At 41.4% G+C, this 18,522-nt stretch overlaps 1 protein-coding gene across 1 annotated transcript; it reads left to right on the plus strand.

Moving 5' to 3' along the window:
* Positions 1 to 391: 391 nt before the first annotated feature.
* rrp15 (ribosomal RNA processing 15 homolog) lies at positions 392 to 17,462 on the plus strand. The gene is made up of 5 exons (XM_083918710.1): positions 392 to 501; positions 1,481 to 1,767; positions 12,630 to 12,727; positions 12,816 to 12,999; positions 16,823 to 17,462. Exons 1-5 carry the CDS (start codon positions 462 to 464, stop codon positions 16,970 to 16,972), a joined length of 759 nt encoding a protein of 252 aa, XP_083774836.1. The 5' UTR covers positions 392 to 461; the 3' UTR covers positions 16,973 to 17,462.
* The last annotated feature ends 1,060 nt before the right edge of the window (positions 17,463 to 18,522 follow it).

An 18,522-nucleotide genomic window follows, 5' to 3' on the forward strand; every position in this document is an offset into this window, starting at 1 on the left:
TTGCGGAATTAAATGATAATTTTTCATGTAAAGAGTTTGACATTTTATTATAGGATTGTTCAGTGAAAGGCTCTGGAAAAAGCGTTATGAGAAAGACTACATTTTATGTCGCGTCTGTGACGTCACGCCATCACGCTTTCCCTCCTCTTCTCAACTCTGAGTGCATAGACATATAAAGATATGTGGAACATGTCTGTGTCTCTGTCAAATTTCACCGCCTTGGCAGAAGACCATAGCAGAATACGCAGCAGCAGCACTCATGTCTGGGACCAGAAAATATTTGTTCAATTTCCATAGACACCAATGTAATTTTCTTCGGAGTTCAGGTCCCATGTGCTCTACCGGAAGGGGCGGGACTTACCAGCCCTATATGTCTAAACTTTGCACTAGTCTCGGCACGAGGTGGCGGAACTGTAGCTGCTTGATGGTCTTAATCTACGGGGCCCTTTCAGTGTAACTCAATGATGGCAGCTCTGATGAAAACACATGTGCAGTTGTCTGGTGAGTTTTTCTATACATTTCACTGTCGTTTTCGCTGATACACAAGACAAAGGTTTTGACACTTGTTTTAAATCTCAGATATACGCTGTCCGGCTAGCTAACCTCACGTCCTTTGGTCTGGCGTTAATAAACTCCAAAGCTAATTTAACACTAGCCCTGTTCTAGTTATGCAGCTAAGTTACTTTGCTTTACTGTAACTAAAGATAGCAATAGGAGACTCGGGAGATATTGTTGGTACACAAAATGCAGCTGGTTAAGTAATGTACTAGCTAACAAACGTTACCTGTCACAGGAGGGAGAAAAGTAATAGGAATGGTACTTATATGTGTAACGGTAACTTACACAAAATGTATTTCAAATATGTGCTATATCCAGCAATGAAATTTACGTTCGGTGAATGTTCCGCGAACGTTGCGCCAGGGTTCGGGGATGTCCGTGTACGTTTTGTCAAACCAATGAACTAGAAAATGGAAATACCATGTGTTTTTGTTGTCAAAAGCAAAAAAGAGAACCAAATTCAAATACACTGCCTAATATTGTTATTTGATTATTTGTTTTGTCGTTACAATTTTTGAAGAATTGTACTGTTACTAAATAAAAGCCAAGAGGATATGTCCATACCAAATAGCCGATAAATAGATTAGATGTTCTGCTACACCATCTTTAACACAGAGAAGATAATTAGATAATGTTACTAGACAAAGCTATATCATAAGAATAATAAGATAAAATAATACTTTATTCCTCCCAAATATCATTCTGAAATAATGCAATTAATGCATAATGGCTACTTTTACTTTTTCTACTTTAAGTACACTTTTGTAATGACTTGTTTTTTACAATAGCAGTCAGATTATTACAAAACAAAATATTGTCCAGATTTCTGTGGTACAACATGGCTAGAAGCATCGTTAAGTGTAGTGAGAGCTAGTGGCAAAGGCAACATCCATGATAATTTGTATTCACTTGTGTGCCTCAGGAAATGATGCAGAGCCTCAGTTCGATGACAATAACCAGAGTGACTCTGAAGGAGGGAGCAACAGCGAAATGTCAGATGTAGGAGCAAGTGATGGAGAAGGAGGGAGTTATGCGGAGAAGGATGAAGAGGGACCTAACAGTAATGCCAATACTGGGTGGGCGGAGGCCATGGCAAAGATCCTGGGGAAAAAAACACCAGAGAGCAAAACCAGCATCCTGGTAAAGAACAAAGAGCTCGACAAGATGAAAGAGAAAGAGAGACAGAATCAGCTGGAGAGAAAGAAACAGGTAATCAGCACAGTGAAGGACGCAGTGATGGTCACCATGAGACTGCTTTCATCTTCTTTCTTTGGCTGGTCTATGTATGCCATATGTTAAAACTTCTTCTGAATTGACAGATCGCAACAGTAAATCAGACATACAAGTGATCCACCACCAACTCGCATAATAGCAGAAGCTCCACTTGTCTACTTGCTTTTTAATGTTAACTGAACAAACCAAGTTAGTCAGTAAATAGACTGTCAAGTAACTTTAAGTGTGTCGTGATACATTTTTCCTAACCTGTTGAAAACGGTTTGAAAGATTCTGTCAGCTTATTGGCACGTCAGCTAACATCTTTGTATTACGTTGGTTAAGAATGAATCAGAAAAATGACAAATATCACCCGGTTTATATGAAACTTATATTGTGGCTTCTACACTTGATGTAGGGTAACACAATGCATGTTTTTTGTATGTTGGGTAATGGCATGGCATCCATTGTGTCCCGCCCGCCATAAACATGAAGTCGCTCTGACTCTAGCATGAATTTCCCATACTGCACCACATTTCCCAGGGATAATTTGAGTTGAGGCCTGAGGACAACTACATGCCAATAAGTCTAACAGACACACCCCTATCTACTGGCAACAGGAAATCCGACTTATGTGACAAAATGAATCAGATTTACATGATATTCTCAATATCTAAAGCTCACTGCCGCAAGTGCCAGCGACCAGCCACCTCCCCGACATGCATCGGATGCGAGGGCCCGTTCATCGCTGCTTGCAGCTTCAATTATTATTATTAGGGCCAGAGCACCTACGAAGTCGGCAAGGACCCTATTGTTATTGGAATGATTATTAGGGCACGAGCACTGACTAAGTCGGTCGAGGACCCTATTGTAATTGGAATGATGATGATTATTATTATTATTATTAGAGCCCGAGCACCGACGAAGTCGGCGAGGACCCTATTGTAATTGTAATGGTTATTTATTATTAATATTTTTCCTCTAAAATCAAATTTTTGAGGGCCTAAACATGTATACATTTTTGTTAAACTTTGCACACTGATCGGAAGTGGTGAAAAATTTGATATTTTATGGGTCTCAATCTTGGGCGTGGCAAATTAGCTTGATAGCTCCCCCTTGAATTCCAAAAGTCGAGCCCATCAATAGGCATGTGATGAATGCAGACACACAAAATATCCTCTTGGAGGCATGCCCTAAAACACAACAGGAAGTCTGCCATTTTATTTGAACATGTCATTTTTAGATGGTTTTTTTTCAAAAACGTTGCTCTGTACTTTAACAAACTTCAAAAGATTTCAATGGAATGACTTTAAAGTTAGCCTCTACACCTTCAAGACATGGCCAACGTTAAATTGCGGAGCATGCACGTTTTCATCAATCAGCCTGGCCATGGCGGCGCCTCAAATTTCGCCCCCATTCGCCGTGTATATAATATTCTATAGTATTTTTGGAAGCATTGTTGTACTTTCTCCAGGCTTGTTTCTATTAAATTCTTTTTAAAATTTCTTATTTTATATATAGTTCTATCCGCTTGTTGTTTTCTTAACCTATACGCTAAAAGTTTCAGTGATTTCCCACCTGTCTCATAGTATTGTTGCTTTGTAAGAAGGAGCTTCTTCTGAATTTCCTGAGTATTTGTTTCATCTATTTCTTTTTTCAATTATTTGATCTTACATTTGTCATCATCTTTGTTAGACTTTGCATGTTCTTTCTGTAGTCTCTTCAAGTCCTCTTCTAATTTTTTGAGTTTTTGCTCCTTAATTTTCTTCTCTCAACGCTGCGTTTAATGCATCCCAGAGAATGGGTGGGGTCACTTCTTCATTATCGTTGTTTTCCAAATACAATTTAATTTCGCTTTCCAATTTATCTTTAATAACTGGGTTATTCAGAATGTTTGAATTCAGTCTCCAGAGGGTGGATTTTCTTATTATTATTCAGATGGATTGACATATAGATGGGACCATGATCTGAAATAGTACTAGGTCCTATTTCACAGTTGCCTACCCTGAAAAGTTCTCCTTTTAAGCATAAAGTAGTCAATGCGTGAGTAGACTTTGTGAGCGTACGAGTAATGTGAGTAGTCCCGGCTTGTCAGGTTTATTTCTCTCCATACGTCCACAATCCCCACTTCACGCATCCAAGCATTTAATCTATTACTGATTTTTTTTTTTGCGTCAGATTTCCCGTTTGTTGAGTCAATTCTGGGATTTAATCAGATGTTAAAATCTCCCCAATATATATATATAAATCCCTTGACTCTTTGTTGTCATTAAATCAGCCATATATTAATAGAAGGACCAGTCACTGCCCGGCGGCACATACACGTTAAGGAGACTTATCACAATACCTTCTACCTTCCCTGTGACCATAACAAATCTGCCTTCCTTATGTTCTTATGTGTTCATAATTTACGGCACTGGCTATCAAAATCGCCACTCCTCTCCGTCTCCGCGATACGTGTGAAGAAAAGTAAACATGCATAAATCCTGATTTATTCAATTTGGCATGTTAAGAGTCGTCGAGGTGTGTCTCCTGTAAGAGAGCTATTTAATTTTTATCAAAATTAAAGAAAGATAAAATCCAAAGACCTGTTTTGCATCTATGTGATTTCCCCCTCCCTCCCACTCAAAAACCCATTGCGCTTCCCCCTCCCTATGAGAACCAGCAGAAAATAAACAACTAACACGCTAAACATCATCAAACTGAACACAATTTGTCCGTATGACGCCCTATGTAGGGGTCTGATAGTCTGACCCTGTTGAGCCTCCCGAAGTGGCTTGAAGGAAACCGTTTCCCTCCTCAATCAAGAGGCCCTTACCTGCAACAGCCGCATGTCGGAAAAAGAGAGAGCAGGGGGGGGGGGGGGGGTCCAAAGTGAAAAATTTGGCCCCGAGCAAACCAATAGTGGATCTTGACCACAAATTATAGTCAGTACATTTTTTTTTTAAATTCACAATTTAGTCCGCCGTCCTCTAGCTTGGGTTAAATCCTTTCCGTCCCGGAGGGGGTCGGTGATCTTCTCCTTGTAGCCCTGGTCCCGTTCGGCTGGGCCCTTCCTTGCTCGTCTGTCCACTCTCGTCCAGGAGAGCCGCTGCACCTGCTCCATGCGCGTCTCCGGGGGTGTGGTGGTAGTTGTCACAGCGTAGCCTCTTCTCTCCACTTCAGTACACATATGCTAAATTATCTTACGAAAGGCTAATTAACTGTCGACTGGTGTGCAGCTAATCACCTGATTCTAAACCCCACCAAGACTAAGGAGCTAATGGTGGATTTCCGCAGGAGTAAATCTGCCCCCACACCCATCTCCATCAACGGTGTGACTGTTGATGTTGTCCAGGATTACAAATACCTTGGAGTATACCTGGATAACAAACTGAACTGGTCTAAGAACACTGAGGCTGTTTACAAGAAGGGCCAGAGTCGTCTCTATTTCCTGAGGAGGAGGCTTTTATACATGTGCTCCCCACTTTCTGGCTATTGCTTCTAGTCCTCTCCACTCACGTGCATCTCTGCCAGCATTTTTTGTCCTTTTCGGCCTGCAGCCCCTTCAATTTGTTCATAGCTTTAGTCTCATCTCGGGCCTTAACCTCGTATGGAATTCCTTGTGGTTGTCCTATCGCATCCAAATACACTTCCCTGTCCTCCATTAGACTTCTTCTCATTCGTGTATTGCATTATCTACTTTCATGATTCACCCACACAACGCCTCTCGCACTACCGGCACGCATTTTACTGCCCCATAGTCTCACACTGAATAAAATGACATCCACTCACATATAACTTGCCTACTTTAATCTTTGAGGATTTCTGAAATCGTCACCTCTCTTCTTTTTACCAAACCTGTTGGATGTGTAGTCTTAATTTCCCTCCTGTTACCACCTCTGTCCTAAGTAGTTTGTTCCCTTCTAACTTCCCAAATCCATGCTGTATGGCTCTGTCTTCTCTTTCGCATTTTTATGCTTTGCTGTGTAAGACGCTCAAATGGGTTTGTACATTTATTTCTATCTGACAATGCTGGCAGGTGGCACAGAGTGTTTAATTTTGCATCATACAATCTGTTTTAGACTTGTGGATCCCTATCTGGGGCTCGATCGCCTTTTCCTCGTCTCCAAATCCTTTTGTGGAATCTCTCTTATCGGTAACTGGCTCTGCAGGTGGGTTCCCTTCATCCTTGATTCATGTTTTTGTGCAGTGGTTCAGATGATACCACGTGGTGCTCCCTTCGACCTGGACAGCTGTCAGCATGGCCCTGACCACGTGGTACGGTCCTTCCCAACACGGTTGATGCCACTTTCTCCGGAACACCTTGACCCACACCTAGTCTCCTGGTTTCACTGGCCACTCCCCCTTCTACTCCAGGCTCTCCTCTCGTGCTCTTTCCTGTGTGTAGATAGTTCTATGGATCATAGTTAGATATTTCATATATGCTTTCAGCTCATTTTGCAATTGCTTTTGACCTCCATAACCCTTGTTCACTCATTGTTGCGCCTCGCCTTCTCCAAATGTCTTGTTCCTCCTCAGCTGCTTCTTTTGTATCAAAAGTTGTACTTTTAAATATTTCTCCCACTTCTGGAGTGCTGGTGACACTGGCTTTGTGATGTTCCCCAGCCAATATACTTTAGCCCTTTCTGATTGAACGGCCATTTGACCATCAAGGGTGTTTTCTACTGAATTTTGCATATTTTTTGACAAACGCAAAATTGTCATGTTTAATTTACACAATGTATCTCTTCCAATCAAGTTGACAGGTGTTTGTTCGCAACCAGGTTTGGGATTTTAATTTCTTAGTTTTCTGTGGTTATTTTCACTGGAGACGTCATTAGAATTAGCTGTTTTTGTCCAGAGAATCCTACTGTCTCAACAAATCTGTCTGACATGGGGAGGTGCATGGCAAACTTTGGACCCTTGCAGCTCGTTGAGTTGTAACTATCAGTTTCCGCTGCAAGAATTTGTCAGCTTCCCCTTCAGTTTTTATGTCTTTACGATGTTTTTCTATCGCGTGTACCATATTGTCCCGAAACTGTTGGTGTGACATTGATGTTAGCCCTACCACCTCTTCCAGCTTACTCTGGACTCGGGCTGGCATGGCCTCCACAATGGCGTTGCTGAACAATGTCATCAGCACTGGGCTGCTCTCATTCTCCTCCTCAGTTTCCTGCTTCCACCTTTTCATCTGCCTTGTGATGTACGTGGCTTGTTTCTCAGTCTCTGAGAGCAACTTCCCCTTAAGAGCCTTTGGATCAACTCTCGTGGGGTATTCACTTCGCAGCTCTGTCCACAGCGTGGTACGATATGCGCTGAACTCGGTTCCGTCTGCTCTGGGATCTAACATCCACCCACAGCGGCTGTGTTGAAAAGGTTCTCCATTAATGCCACCCCAAAACATCTTTCCCATATTGCTTTTATGTCACAGAGGGCCAGCATTTTCCCCACAGTTTCTTCTTCAAATGCTCTAATCCATTTGCTGGCTCCTTTGTGAATGTCAGGCAGCCTTGAGACAAGACCTGCAAGGTCGACTGATGCCACAGCACATAATGCCCCCGAGTGCCCTTTATTAAAATTGGATACTGGCCTGCCTCATATCTGTCTGGTTTACGTATGTTTGCCCTGTATCTAAAGTCAAATTCTCTTGTCTGTGGTCTGTTGATTTTTGGTGGCATGGGAACCTCTGGCCACTGTTTGTATTCTCCATTTGTTTGTCTGTCCCGTGCTTTGTCATGGTAAACATCTATGTCTCCCTCCAAGTCTTGTATTTGAGATCGATTCAATTCTCTGTGTAGGTCATTGCCTGCAGTATCCAGGTTCAGCCAGTAGTTTGTAAGCATCTTTTTTCATTTGACTGTGATAAATCACAGTCTAATGAAAAAAGATGCGTACAAATTTTTCTCTGAATCTTTCACCTTCTGTTTTGAACAAGTTCAAAAAATTTTATTCAAGCCCTCTTTTCCCTTTCCTTTTTTACTCCCATCTTTTGGTTTGTGGTTTTTTTTATTTGTCCCTCCATGTCCTCGCAAGCTCCCACATCAAAGGTGCCCTCCTTCGGCCATGGTGCAGGCATTTTTTCCGTGCGCTTTGCCCATTTCTTTGATAATCTTGGGATATCCTTAATGTATTCTAGGTATTTGGCCCCAATCATCTCAATTGGTCGTGCAGTCATTGTTGTGTTGCTGTGTTATTATGGCGATGCTAATCTTTGATAGCACTTTTGCAGAGGTGAATTCATTTCTATGTTGTACTTGTGGTAAGTTTAGGCCTAGCTTACCTTGGTTATGCTAAGCTCGTCTTTAGTGATATTTGAAATCAATTGAACCATTAATTCTTTAGCTTTACTGCTAGCTAGTTCAGCTTTAGCTATATTTGTTATGCTAAACTAGGCTATGGCAATAGCCACAGTCTAATTTCATATGCTAGTTTTTTTTAGCTCAATGCTAATTAGCTTAGCCTTAGCTTAATAGTTATGCTAAGCTAGGCTATGTTAATAGCTCTAATCAATTTAAAATGCTAACACTTAGATTAGCCTCTCAGGTAGCTATGCTATTTGGGCCTATAGCTAACTGCTAGTTTCCTTTCAGTTGGTGTTATCTGTTACACTCTCCTCCTGTCTGGCGGTCTGCCAAACCACTCCTGGCAAAAATTACGTGTACCTAGAATTTAAACTGCGCAAACGTTTGATTCAAAATGGCGATCAGGTTTTAAAATGGCGGCCCTCCAAGCCACACCTAACTCCTAAATTTCAACTGCGCCACTGTTCCAAAATGGCGATTGGCCTTTATAGCCACACCCAACTTCTGAATTTCAACTGGGCCACAACCTAAAGATGACTATGCCCGCAAAACCCCATTTGTTTAATTCACAGTATGTATTTGCACAATTTTATTTTGCTGTTTTTCCTCTAAATTTGGATCACAGCTGCGTCACGTGAATTTTTTTACTTGGAACCCTGTAAGCCAGCTGCTCAACATGCAGATAGCCGTTTGTCAAAGCACATACAGTATCTCAATACTCCTCTGCCCAGTCAAAACACAGACACACAAACACAAAGGCCTTCACACTCGTACTCCTACGAACATCCTTGTTGAAATTGGGTCAGTCAGTGATTAACCCGTTCAGTCAAAGATTTTCTGGAATCCAGTTTATGGATCTACATATATATTTATAGGTTATAGATAGATTTTTACAGATCTATATATATATATAGAGATTTTATTAATCGTTTATTTATTTTCGATGTTAACTTTTCCTTATTAATTGGTGCTTTACATATCATACATGCAGTGTTTATATGAGTTTATATATTTCTTTGGGAGTTTTCATAAGCAGTGTGTTCCTGCTGTGCAGTGTGAGAGAGAGAGAGAGAGAGAGAGCGTGAGAGCGCGAGAAGTTCGGAGTATTCAGCCTGCAGGGGACTCCATAGTTCTGCTGGGAGACTTCAACGCCCACGTGGGCAATGATTGAGACACCTGGAGAGGTATGATTGGGAGGAACGGCCTCCCTGATCTAAATCCGAGTAGTCTTCTGTTAATAGACTTCTTTGCTAGCCACAGATTGTCTATAACTAACACCATGTTTGAACAAAAGGGGGTTCTTAAGTGTATGTGGTACCAGAGGACCCTAGGCCGAAGGTCGATGACCGATTTTGTGATCGTATCATCTGATCTGAGGACGTATGTTTTGGAGGAAAGGGGCAGAGCTGTGAACTGATCACCATCTGGTGATGAGTCGGGTCAGAGGATGGGGGAAGATTCTGGACAGACTGGGTAAGCCCAGACGGGTAGTGTGGATGAACTGGGAACGTCTGGAGGAGGCCCCTGTCCGAGAGATCTTCAACTCATTGAACCAGAGTGGGCAATGTTCAAAGCTTCCATTTCTAAAGCTGCGGCAGTGAGCTCTGGCCTCAAGGAGCGGTAACCCTTGAACACCGTGGTGGACACCGGTGGTCAGGGAAGCTATCCGACTGAAGGAGACAGTTGCAAGGTATCCATGGGCCTAAAGGGCTGCAGCATCTGCCGTGTCCGAGGCAAAGCAGCGGGTGCGGGTGAAGTTCGGAGAAGTAATGGAGAAGTACTTTTGGGCCGCACCAAGGTGCTTCTGGAAAACCATTTGGCACCTCAGGAGGGGAAACGGGGAACCGCCCAAACTGTTTACAGTAAGGATGGGACGCTGGTGACCTCAGCTGATGAGGTAATCGGGCAGTGGAAGGAGCACTTTAAAGAACTCCTTAATCCGACTAACACGCCCTCTTCTGCAAAGGCAGAGCTGGAAGCTGATGAGGGATCATCGTCAATATCTCTTGCGGAAGTCACTGAGGTAGTCAAACAAATCCACATTGGCAAAGCCCCAGGGATGATGAGATTTGTCTAGAAATGCTGAAAGCTTTGGGTTGGGAGGGGCTGTCTTAGTTGACAAGGCATATGACCGAGTGCCCCGGGAGATACTGTGTTAGGTGCTGCATGTTTATGGGGTAAGGGGGTCACTTCTTAGGGCCATCGAATCGCTGTATACTCTGTCCGGATCCTTGGCATTAAGTCAGATTCGTTCCTGGTAGGGGTTGGACTCCGCCAGGGGTGCACTTCATCACCAATCCTGTTTGTGATTTTCATGGACAGGATTTGGAGGCGTAGTCGTGGTGGGGAGGGGTTGCAGTTCGGTGGACTGAGGATCGTGTCTGCTTTTTGCAGATGATGTGGTCCTGATAGCATCGCCGGGCAGTGACCATCAGCACTCGCTGGATTGGTTTTGCAGCCGAGTGTGAATGGAATGAGGATCAGCAGCTCTAAAAACCAGTGGATTGCTCCGGGTAGGGAATGAGTCCTCACCCCAAGTGGCGTTAAAGTACCTCGGGATCTTGGTCACGAGTGAGGGGACTATGGAGCGTGAATTTGGCCGGAGAATCAGAGCATCCGGGCAATATTGCAGTCGCTCTACCACACCGTTAGATCTTCGTTCCTACCCTCACCTATGGTCATGAAAGCTGGGTCATGACCGAAAGAACGAGACCGCGCGTACTAGCGGCCGAAATGGGTTTTCTCAGGAGGGTGGCTGGAGTCTCCCTTAGAGATGGGGTGATAAGTTCGGCCATCCGTGAGGAACTTGGGGTGGAGCCGCTGCTTCTTTGCGTTGAATGGAGCTAGTTGAGGTGCTTGAAACATCTGGTAAGGATGCTCCCTGGGTGCCCCCCTAGGGAGGTATTCCAGGCACGTCCAGCTGGGAGGAGGCCTCGGGGAAGACCCAGGACTAGATGGAGAAAGTATAGCTCCACACTGGTCTGGGAACGCCTCGGGATTCCCCAGTTAGAGCTGGTTAATATGGCCCGGGAAAGGGGTCCCCTGATGATATGAGATGACAGACAAAATTTCAAGAAATGAAGGCAGAATTTTTAAAATAAATACAAACATCAATAACACTGTCTGACGTAGTGAAAATACATAACCCATAACAAATGAGATACTTATTGTTAGTATTGATTATTTTCCTTTTTTGACAACCCCAGACAGAGGCTTGTTTACCACTGTCTTACATTACCTTTCCTGTTAACACTCAATAAATGTTTTAGAACCGAGGACACTAATCGTTGAAGCTTTGTAGATGGAATTCTTTCACATTCTTGCTTTATATACGACTTCAGTTGCTCAACAGTCCAGGGTCTCCGTTTTGCGCTTTTATAATGTCCCTCACATTTTCAATGGGAGACAGGTCTTGTCTGCAAGAAAGCCAGTCTAGTACCCGCAGCAATTACCAGAGTTTGTATGTGGACGTATATTAACGGTCATTCTTGCACCATTTGATTATATTACAACCCAGTTACCAGCTGCAGAGCACTTCAGGTCGAAAAATATCAAAATTCCCCTTTTGGGTGAACACTGTAAATAGTTCAATCCAGCAGGTGGTGATGATACTATTCGTGGATGCCTAACACTATAAAACTCAACAGAAGAAGAACTTGCTGCTTGCTGCACTTGCAAGAGACTGTGCTGGAGCTGGTTGCAGGAAACAATCAGCTGGTACACAAACTCCCAGGCAGTTAAGGGCCTCTTTGTTTTTGTTTTTTTACCCTATTGTTTAAAAAACTTTCTTGTGGCACTGCAGCTACTGCTAGCTTTGCGTCCTGGATGGAAACAAAACGAAAAATGAAATAAAATGTCTTCTTATCATGTCTTAAGTTGGGTTGGGTATCATTTTTGTTTTAGCAGTGCTAAAATGTTACTTTTAAAATGGTACTGGTGCCAATATTGATACTTTTAAAATAAAACAAGATAAAGCTTTTAAAACGGTCAACTACTTTTTTATTGAGGCATATTTAGATTTCTGTTCTCTTAGATTTATAAAAATGCAAAAATAGAAATGCTAAAATGGGTTGCCAAATAAACTTAAGCTACCGTTCATTTTCCCGGGCGGCGCACCAAAGTAAAGTTTACGTGTGGGAAACTCAAAAGAATAAAAGATGGGGAATGGTTTGAATTTTAACATTTGGAAATATTGTATGAGCTGCATAGTGAACTCTGCAGAAATAAATGCAGACATGTTTTTGGCATGATTTTCTCCAGCATGGGGCAGCACAGTGGTGTGGTGGTCGCTCACAGAAAAAGGGTTGCTAGTTCGAATCCGGGCTGGGGCTTCTGTGTGGAGTTGTTCTCCCCGTGTCTGCGTGGGTTCTCTTTGGGTTCATCGGCTCCCTCCCACAGTCCAAAGACATGCACATGTTGCGTGATGACTCTAAATTACCCACAGGTGTGAATGGTTGTCTGTCTCTGTCAGGGTGCACCCCGCCTCACATCCAATGTCAGCTTGGCTTGATGGATCGATTCTCCAGCTTGATAAGTTTGTAAATTTGAGGAATTGTTTGTACCCCTGTCCATCAGGTTGACAAGAAGCGAGCATGGGAGATGTTGTGCAGGGAGACACCAGACATTGTGAAGGCCCGTGAGACTGAAAGAGCTCTCCAGAGAATTGCTACCAGGTATCTTTACCATTTTCTGTGAGGTTTTGTTTAGCATTCCCAGAAAACAAGTTTCTTCATTCCAGTGTTAATTTGTTTTGTTATTCAGAGGGGTGGTGCAGCTGTTCAATGCTGTGAGGAAACACCAGAAAACAATTGATAACAAAGTGAAGGAATTTGGTGGCTCACAGAGGAAGAAGGCCAAGTTTCTTTCATCCATCTCAAAGAAAGATTTCATCGATGTGCTAAGAAGGACGGAGGAAGGCAGCGGAGTCATGGTCAAGACTGAAAAAGTAAGTTCATGATGTCTTATGTTCTGTGTGCTTGTTTTTTTTTTTTTTTAGAGGGTGGAGGTTCCTATTTGGAACCAGCTCCAAATGTTCCGATCTAACAGAATTGTACTTCCAGGCGTTGCAGCATACATAATTTTCCAGCACCATCATTATAGATGAGGGTAATGGTTTTCATTGTTAGAGATACCGCTCTTATGGCAGCTCTCGCTTTTGACCTAATGAACTTTTTTAGCCAATCAGAAGCAGAGAAGGGCGGGACATTGCTGCACAAAGAAAAGGTATCCAGCACACAGCTGAAAGTGCCGGAGGGCAGCGGAGCAAATGGTACTACTGTCACTCGCCTGATCATCAGGAGCCTGTAGCCAGATTAAAAGTGTTCTGTGGAAACAGAAAGATGAAGATGTCGAAAATTTGGAGAGCGCTCCAAACATTAAATTGCCAAAAAGAAATGAATAAGGCTCTGTTTCAGGGAAATACATATTTAAATTATACCACATACAGAAAATTAAATCACATATGACCACACATTGCTGCGCATCACATTTAAAATTAGTTATCATAAACCTCTTCAAGTCACAAAGTTATAATCAAAGTTTTTTGTACTTTTACTTCCAATAGGTCCTGCCAATTTAATATCAGAAAAACACTTTTGATACTTAAGTACAGTAAATATCTGATACTTTAACACTTTTACTTAACTTTTATTCTAAAAGGTGAAAAGTCATTTTCTGCTAAGATACTTGTACTTTTACTCAAATATTGCTTGCAAGGCAAGTTTATTTGTATAGCACAATTCAACAAAGTAATTCAAAGTGCTTCACATAAAACATTAAAAGAATTGTGAGAAATAACACAAAGAATATAAATCAATATATAATATAATCAATTAAAACATAAAAGGTCATTTTTTAACCCCAAAAAATGTTGTTACAGTTAAAGAAGTAACGGTGCAGTTTACTGAAAAAAAAAAACAGAGTTGCAGCAAACCTACAGTTTTCTGGAAGTTTGTTCCAGATTTGTGGTGCATAAAAACTCAACGCTGCTTCTCCATGTTTAGTCCTGACTCTGGGGACACTGAGCAGACCTGACGATCAGAGAGATCTGGATGGTTCGTAGCCGAGCAGAAGATCTGAAATGTATTTTTGTCCTAAACCATTCAGTGCTTTGTAAACCAACAGAAGCATTTTGAAATCAATTATTTGACAGACAGGAAGCCAGTGTAAAGATCTGAGAACTGGAGTGATATGATCTACTTTTTTGGTCTTAGTGAGGACTCGAGCGGCAGCGTTCTGGGTTAACCGCAGCTGTCTGATGGATTTTTTTAAGGGAGACCTGTAAAGACACTGTTACAGTAGAGTACTATAAATAATAAGACTGCTATTAAGATACCTTATAGACAAATAGGACAGGACACGAGCTTCAGACTTTTGCTGGCAAAATTAAGATGGCAAAATTGCACAAACTGATTAAATAACTTGCAAAATAATTAAAAATCAGTGTAAAAAACTGTGATACAGTCGTTATCTTATTGCTGCATACAAAAAATCAGGGATGCTGTAATAATATCTTCAATAAATGTATTATTATGAAAGTACAGGTGGTTCTTCCACAAACAAGAATGAATAATCAAAACCAATATGGCTGCCCCCGACTAAGAATTTTCCTGGTCGACCAGTAGTCGTCATTCAGGTCCATTCGTCGACCAATCATTGCATTTAAGGCCTAAAAAATTTGTCAAAATTGGTCACACACTAGGCAAGAAGTATTTGAAGTACTACTTTATACAGTAGTTTATGCTGCTAGTAATGAACAATTACTAACATTAACTAACATGTTAGTAATTAACTAACATTTCCCGGGAATCCCAGGTCCTAATGAGTAATGAATGTGTGGAACAACCAGCAAGGTAAAAATATAACAATTTTTTGATTTTCAAAACAATATATTGGCATCTCATTAACTTGTAACACCAACACAATAACTTTTAATTAGTTTTCAAACTTACCACATACGAAGCATGTTGCCTTTTAACAACAACACCGCCAAACGATAAAATCAATTTATTATTCTGATTCTAAATTTATCGGAAAAAAGCAAGGGGACTGTCGGAACATTTAGTTAATTTATTAAAATAACACAGAAAATCTTAACTTTAACTTAACATGCTTAACGTGTAACAAGAACACAATAACATACAGTATGATTGCAGCCTGTAAAACTATTTATAATAAGTAATATAAACAAATTAATAAATTGGCACACAGCAAAGTTAATCACTTAATAAACAGATCAATGTATAGGCATGGCCACTGCTTAGCCGTATTTTTCTTAAACTAAACTTTTTTCTGTGGTCCGAAAGCAGACAAAATTAAATAAGTAGGCTATATAAAAATGACCTAAAAAACATGAACTAGCGAATAAATAGGCACAAAGCAAAATTAAATTGCCATAACACATGGAAACAAGGTCAGAAGCAAACGAAAATAACGCACACATTTATCACAGTAGCCTACTGGACTCTTTCTATATTATGAGAATGAAACACCAGTTTGTCCACGTCGTGCTGGAGGTGAGCCACACTGCCCACATAGCGGAGCTACTTAGTGAGGTAATGGCGGTATTTGAGATTGCTGCTGATGAGGGTCAGTGTTGTGTGTTGCACATCTGTCTCAAGGGGTAAAACGTGCAGGGAGTTTGTTTTGCCTGGCACAGTCTGCAGTTGTGCATAAATGCGGCTCTGAAACAAGATTCAGTCTTTCAAACCATTACTGCAGCCAGGTGTCTTGTGGGACAATTCAAGTAAACAGCCAAGGCTACAGCCGCTCTCACTGACAGTAAACTAACTTGGACTGCTGCTGAGTGTGGCCAGCCACTTCCTATGTGTCCTTTGTGTCCCTCCATTTTTGTGCTAACCGAATGCATTAAGCAGTTCTAGTGCTAACAAATGCTAATCACAGAACTTGACTTAACCTAGAAGCTAAACTGCTAATATGCTGGTCATTCTATTACACAACAACATAAATGTGACTTAAAACAGCACAATACGGTCACCTTTTTTCACAAGAATCGGACTTGAGTGAGACCATAGAAGTCTCTCAAGCTATCGCGATCGTCTTCCCAATAAAACATCTTTGATGCAAAGTCTTGAGTGTTTCTGCCAGAATAAAGATATGCGGGATTACAATTTTCTGCAGGGATTTATTTTGGAAAAATGTCAGCTTTTTCACCTCTTGTGAGTTTGCAGGTCTAAATATTAACTTAAGCCACAGAAGTATCTATTTCTATACTTCTTAACCTTCTTACATGTTTCTGAACGAACACATGTATGGATCGCTTGTTGATGCAACTAATTACAATGTATATATTTCCTCCGACGTAGTCTCTCTCCGCCACAAACTAGAAGTTAAACCTAGCAGCCTGCAACAAAAGGAGGTCCAAATTCTCTAGTTATTGTATAAAAGGACCCAATATGTTTTCAAATAGTGATTGTTTGCCTTTAATAATGTAATTAATCTTTTTCAGAGGATATATAGAGATATACGGACAGTTCTTTGATCCAATTAACTTTTGTTGCAAAGACCTTGAATGAAAATCTTTGGATCACGTGTTAAATGTAAGCCCAGTATATTCATCCTCTTTCACTTCATCACATTCCTAAACCTGATGATGATGATGATATTTTAAAGTGTGATTTATATTCCTGTTTAGATTGAAATTAAAGATTAGTTGTTGGGTATGTTTGACAGCTTCTGCTGCAATTGATGAAAAGCAGAACTAGAAGTGCTCGCTGAACCTAAAGCGACTTGTGTGTGTGCATGTCCAGGCTGCTGCAGCAGAAGAGAAGCCTGCCTGGAGCGTCCTCACAGACGACTTCATGATGGGAGCCACAATGAAAGACTGGGACAAAGACAGTGACAGGGAGGAGGCTGATACACACTCAGGAGGAGGGGTGGAGGAAAGTGACTCAGACTGACACCATCCATACAGACTTAAAGGACTGTACAGCAGACAATGATGCCTTCAAGAACATTCTTGGAAACCGAACAGCTTTAGCCTTCACGTGTCTGCGTGAATAATAATGTAGAAGGCCCCACTCTGCACAGAGAGGGTAGAGAAAATCTGAAAACTTTACTGATTGTACACACAAGCAAACATTCATATAGCATCTCACATTGTGATATTTGTTGCGGAATATATTGTGCAGAGAAGGGACTGGTTGGTGATGATAACATTCTGTACCATAAAAGATGTGACAGGAACTAATATGTGGAAACAGAAACGAAGAAGCTTTTTACTTCATGGAGCTGTAGGTTCTGAGCTCCTGCTCTCCATCAAGATCTCCAAGATTCAGCATCAGTTTGTTCCAATTTAATCTCCATACTTTTTTATCATTAAAAGACCTGTGGAGGCTTAAACTCTGTAAATAGCAATGTATTGTACAACACCAGCTAAATAAACAGCCAATTGATGTATCACTGTCGATGGTCTTTCTGTATGGGGGGAATAATTAAACGATGAAAGAAACATGGCTTGAGAGTTATATTAGGGCAGGACAATATAGATTATTTCATATCTCTAACAATATCACAATAATGGTTATTTCTGTTTTTTTGTCTAATATGTCTCTCTCCCTCCCTTAGTGTGTGTTTGTGGTTGTGTGAATTCAATTTTATTTATAGTGCCAAATCATAACAAAAGTTCTCAGGTCACTTCACAGAGTAGGTAAAGACCACACTCTTATTTATGATTTACATAGACCCAACAATTCCTCCGTAGAGTACGGTGGCAACGAAAACCTTCCCTATAACAGACAGGAACGTCGGACCGACACAGCTCTGTGGAGGACGGCCATATGTCTGCATTGGTTGGGGAGGAAGAAAAGGAGAGAGGAGAGAAAAGTTGGACAGAGAGACAAACAGACACACTTCCAGAGATGCAAGCAACCAAAGCGTAACAGTAACTATAATAACATTTATAGTAATGTGAATATGACATGTTATGGCAGTTAATACAGCAGAATAGTAGAAACAAGCACAGCTAAGGTGATAGAAAATGACAATGATAATTATGGTGGCAAACATGGTCAATGAGTAGTGGCAATAGCAGCTACGATACAGCGAGACATACTGCTACAAATTTTAAAGTTTATTTGATTAGTGATAGTATATATGAGTAACCGTGATAATAGCAAAAGGAAGCGTCATGCAGGGCCGCGTCATGCAGGACCACGGCAGCAGGCGCCACCACGATCAGCAGAGACCTGCAAGACGACAAAGCACAAACAACTCCGGGGAAGAAGCTGAATAAGTAACATGCATTGATGAGACATGAATGGTACAGACAGAGAGGAGAGAAGCTCAGAGTATCAGTAAAAGTATTATCCCCCGGCAGACTAGGCCTATAGCAGCATAATTAAGCAGAATAAAGTCTTATCGTAAGCCCTAGCTGTAAGCTTTATCAAAAAGGAAAGTTTTAAGTTTACTTTTAAATAAGGGGACAGTGTCTGCCTCCCGAATAACATTT

This window comes from Echiichthys vipera (genome assembly GCF_963691815.1).
Source record: "Echiichthys vipera genome assembly, chromosome: 8".
NCBI classification, from domain to species: Eukaryota; Metazoa; Chordata; class Actinopteri; order Perciformes; family Trachinidae; genus Echiichthys; species Echiichthys vipera.

Excerpts from the sequence above, each read along its gene's own strand:
- rrp15 (XM_083918710.1), top strand. The coding sequence starts at position 462 with ATGATGGCAGCTCTGATGAAAACACATGTGCAGTTGTCTG. Across the intron at positions 1,768-12,629 it reads AGCTGGAGAGAAAGAAACAG|GTTGACAAGAAGCGAGCATG; the intron begins GTAATCAGCACA and ends CCTGTCCATCAG. Across the intron at positions 12,728-12,815 it reads CTCCAGAGAATTGCTACCAG|AGGGGTGGTGCAGCTGTTCA; the intron begins GTATCTTTACCA and ends TTTGTTATTCAG.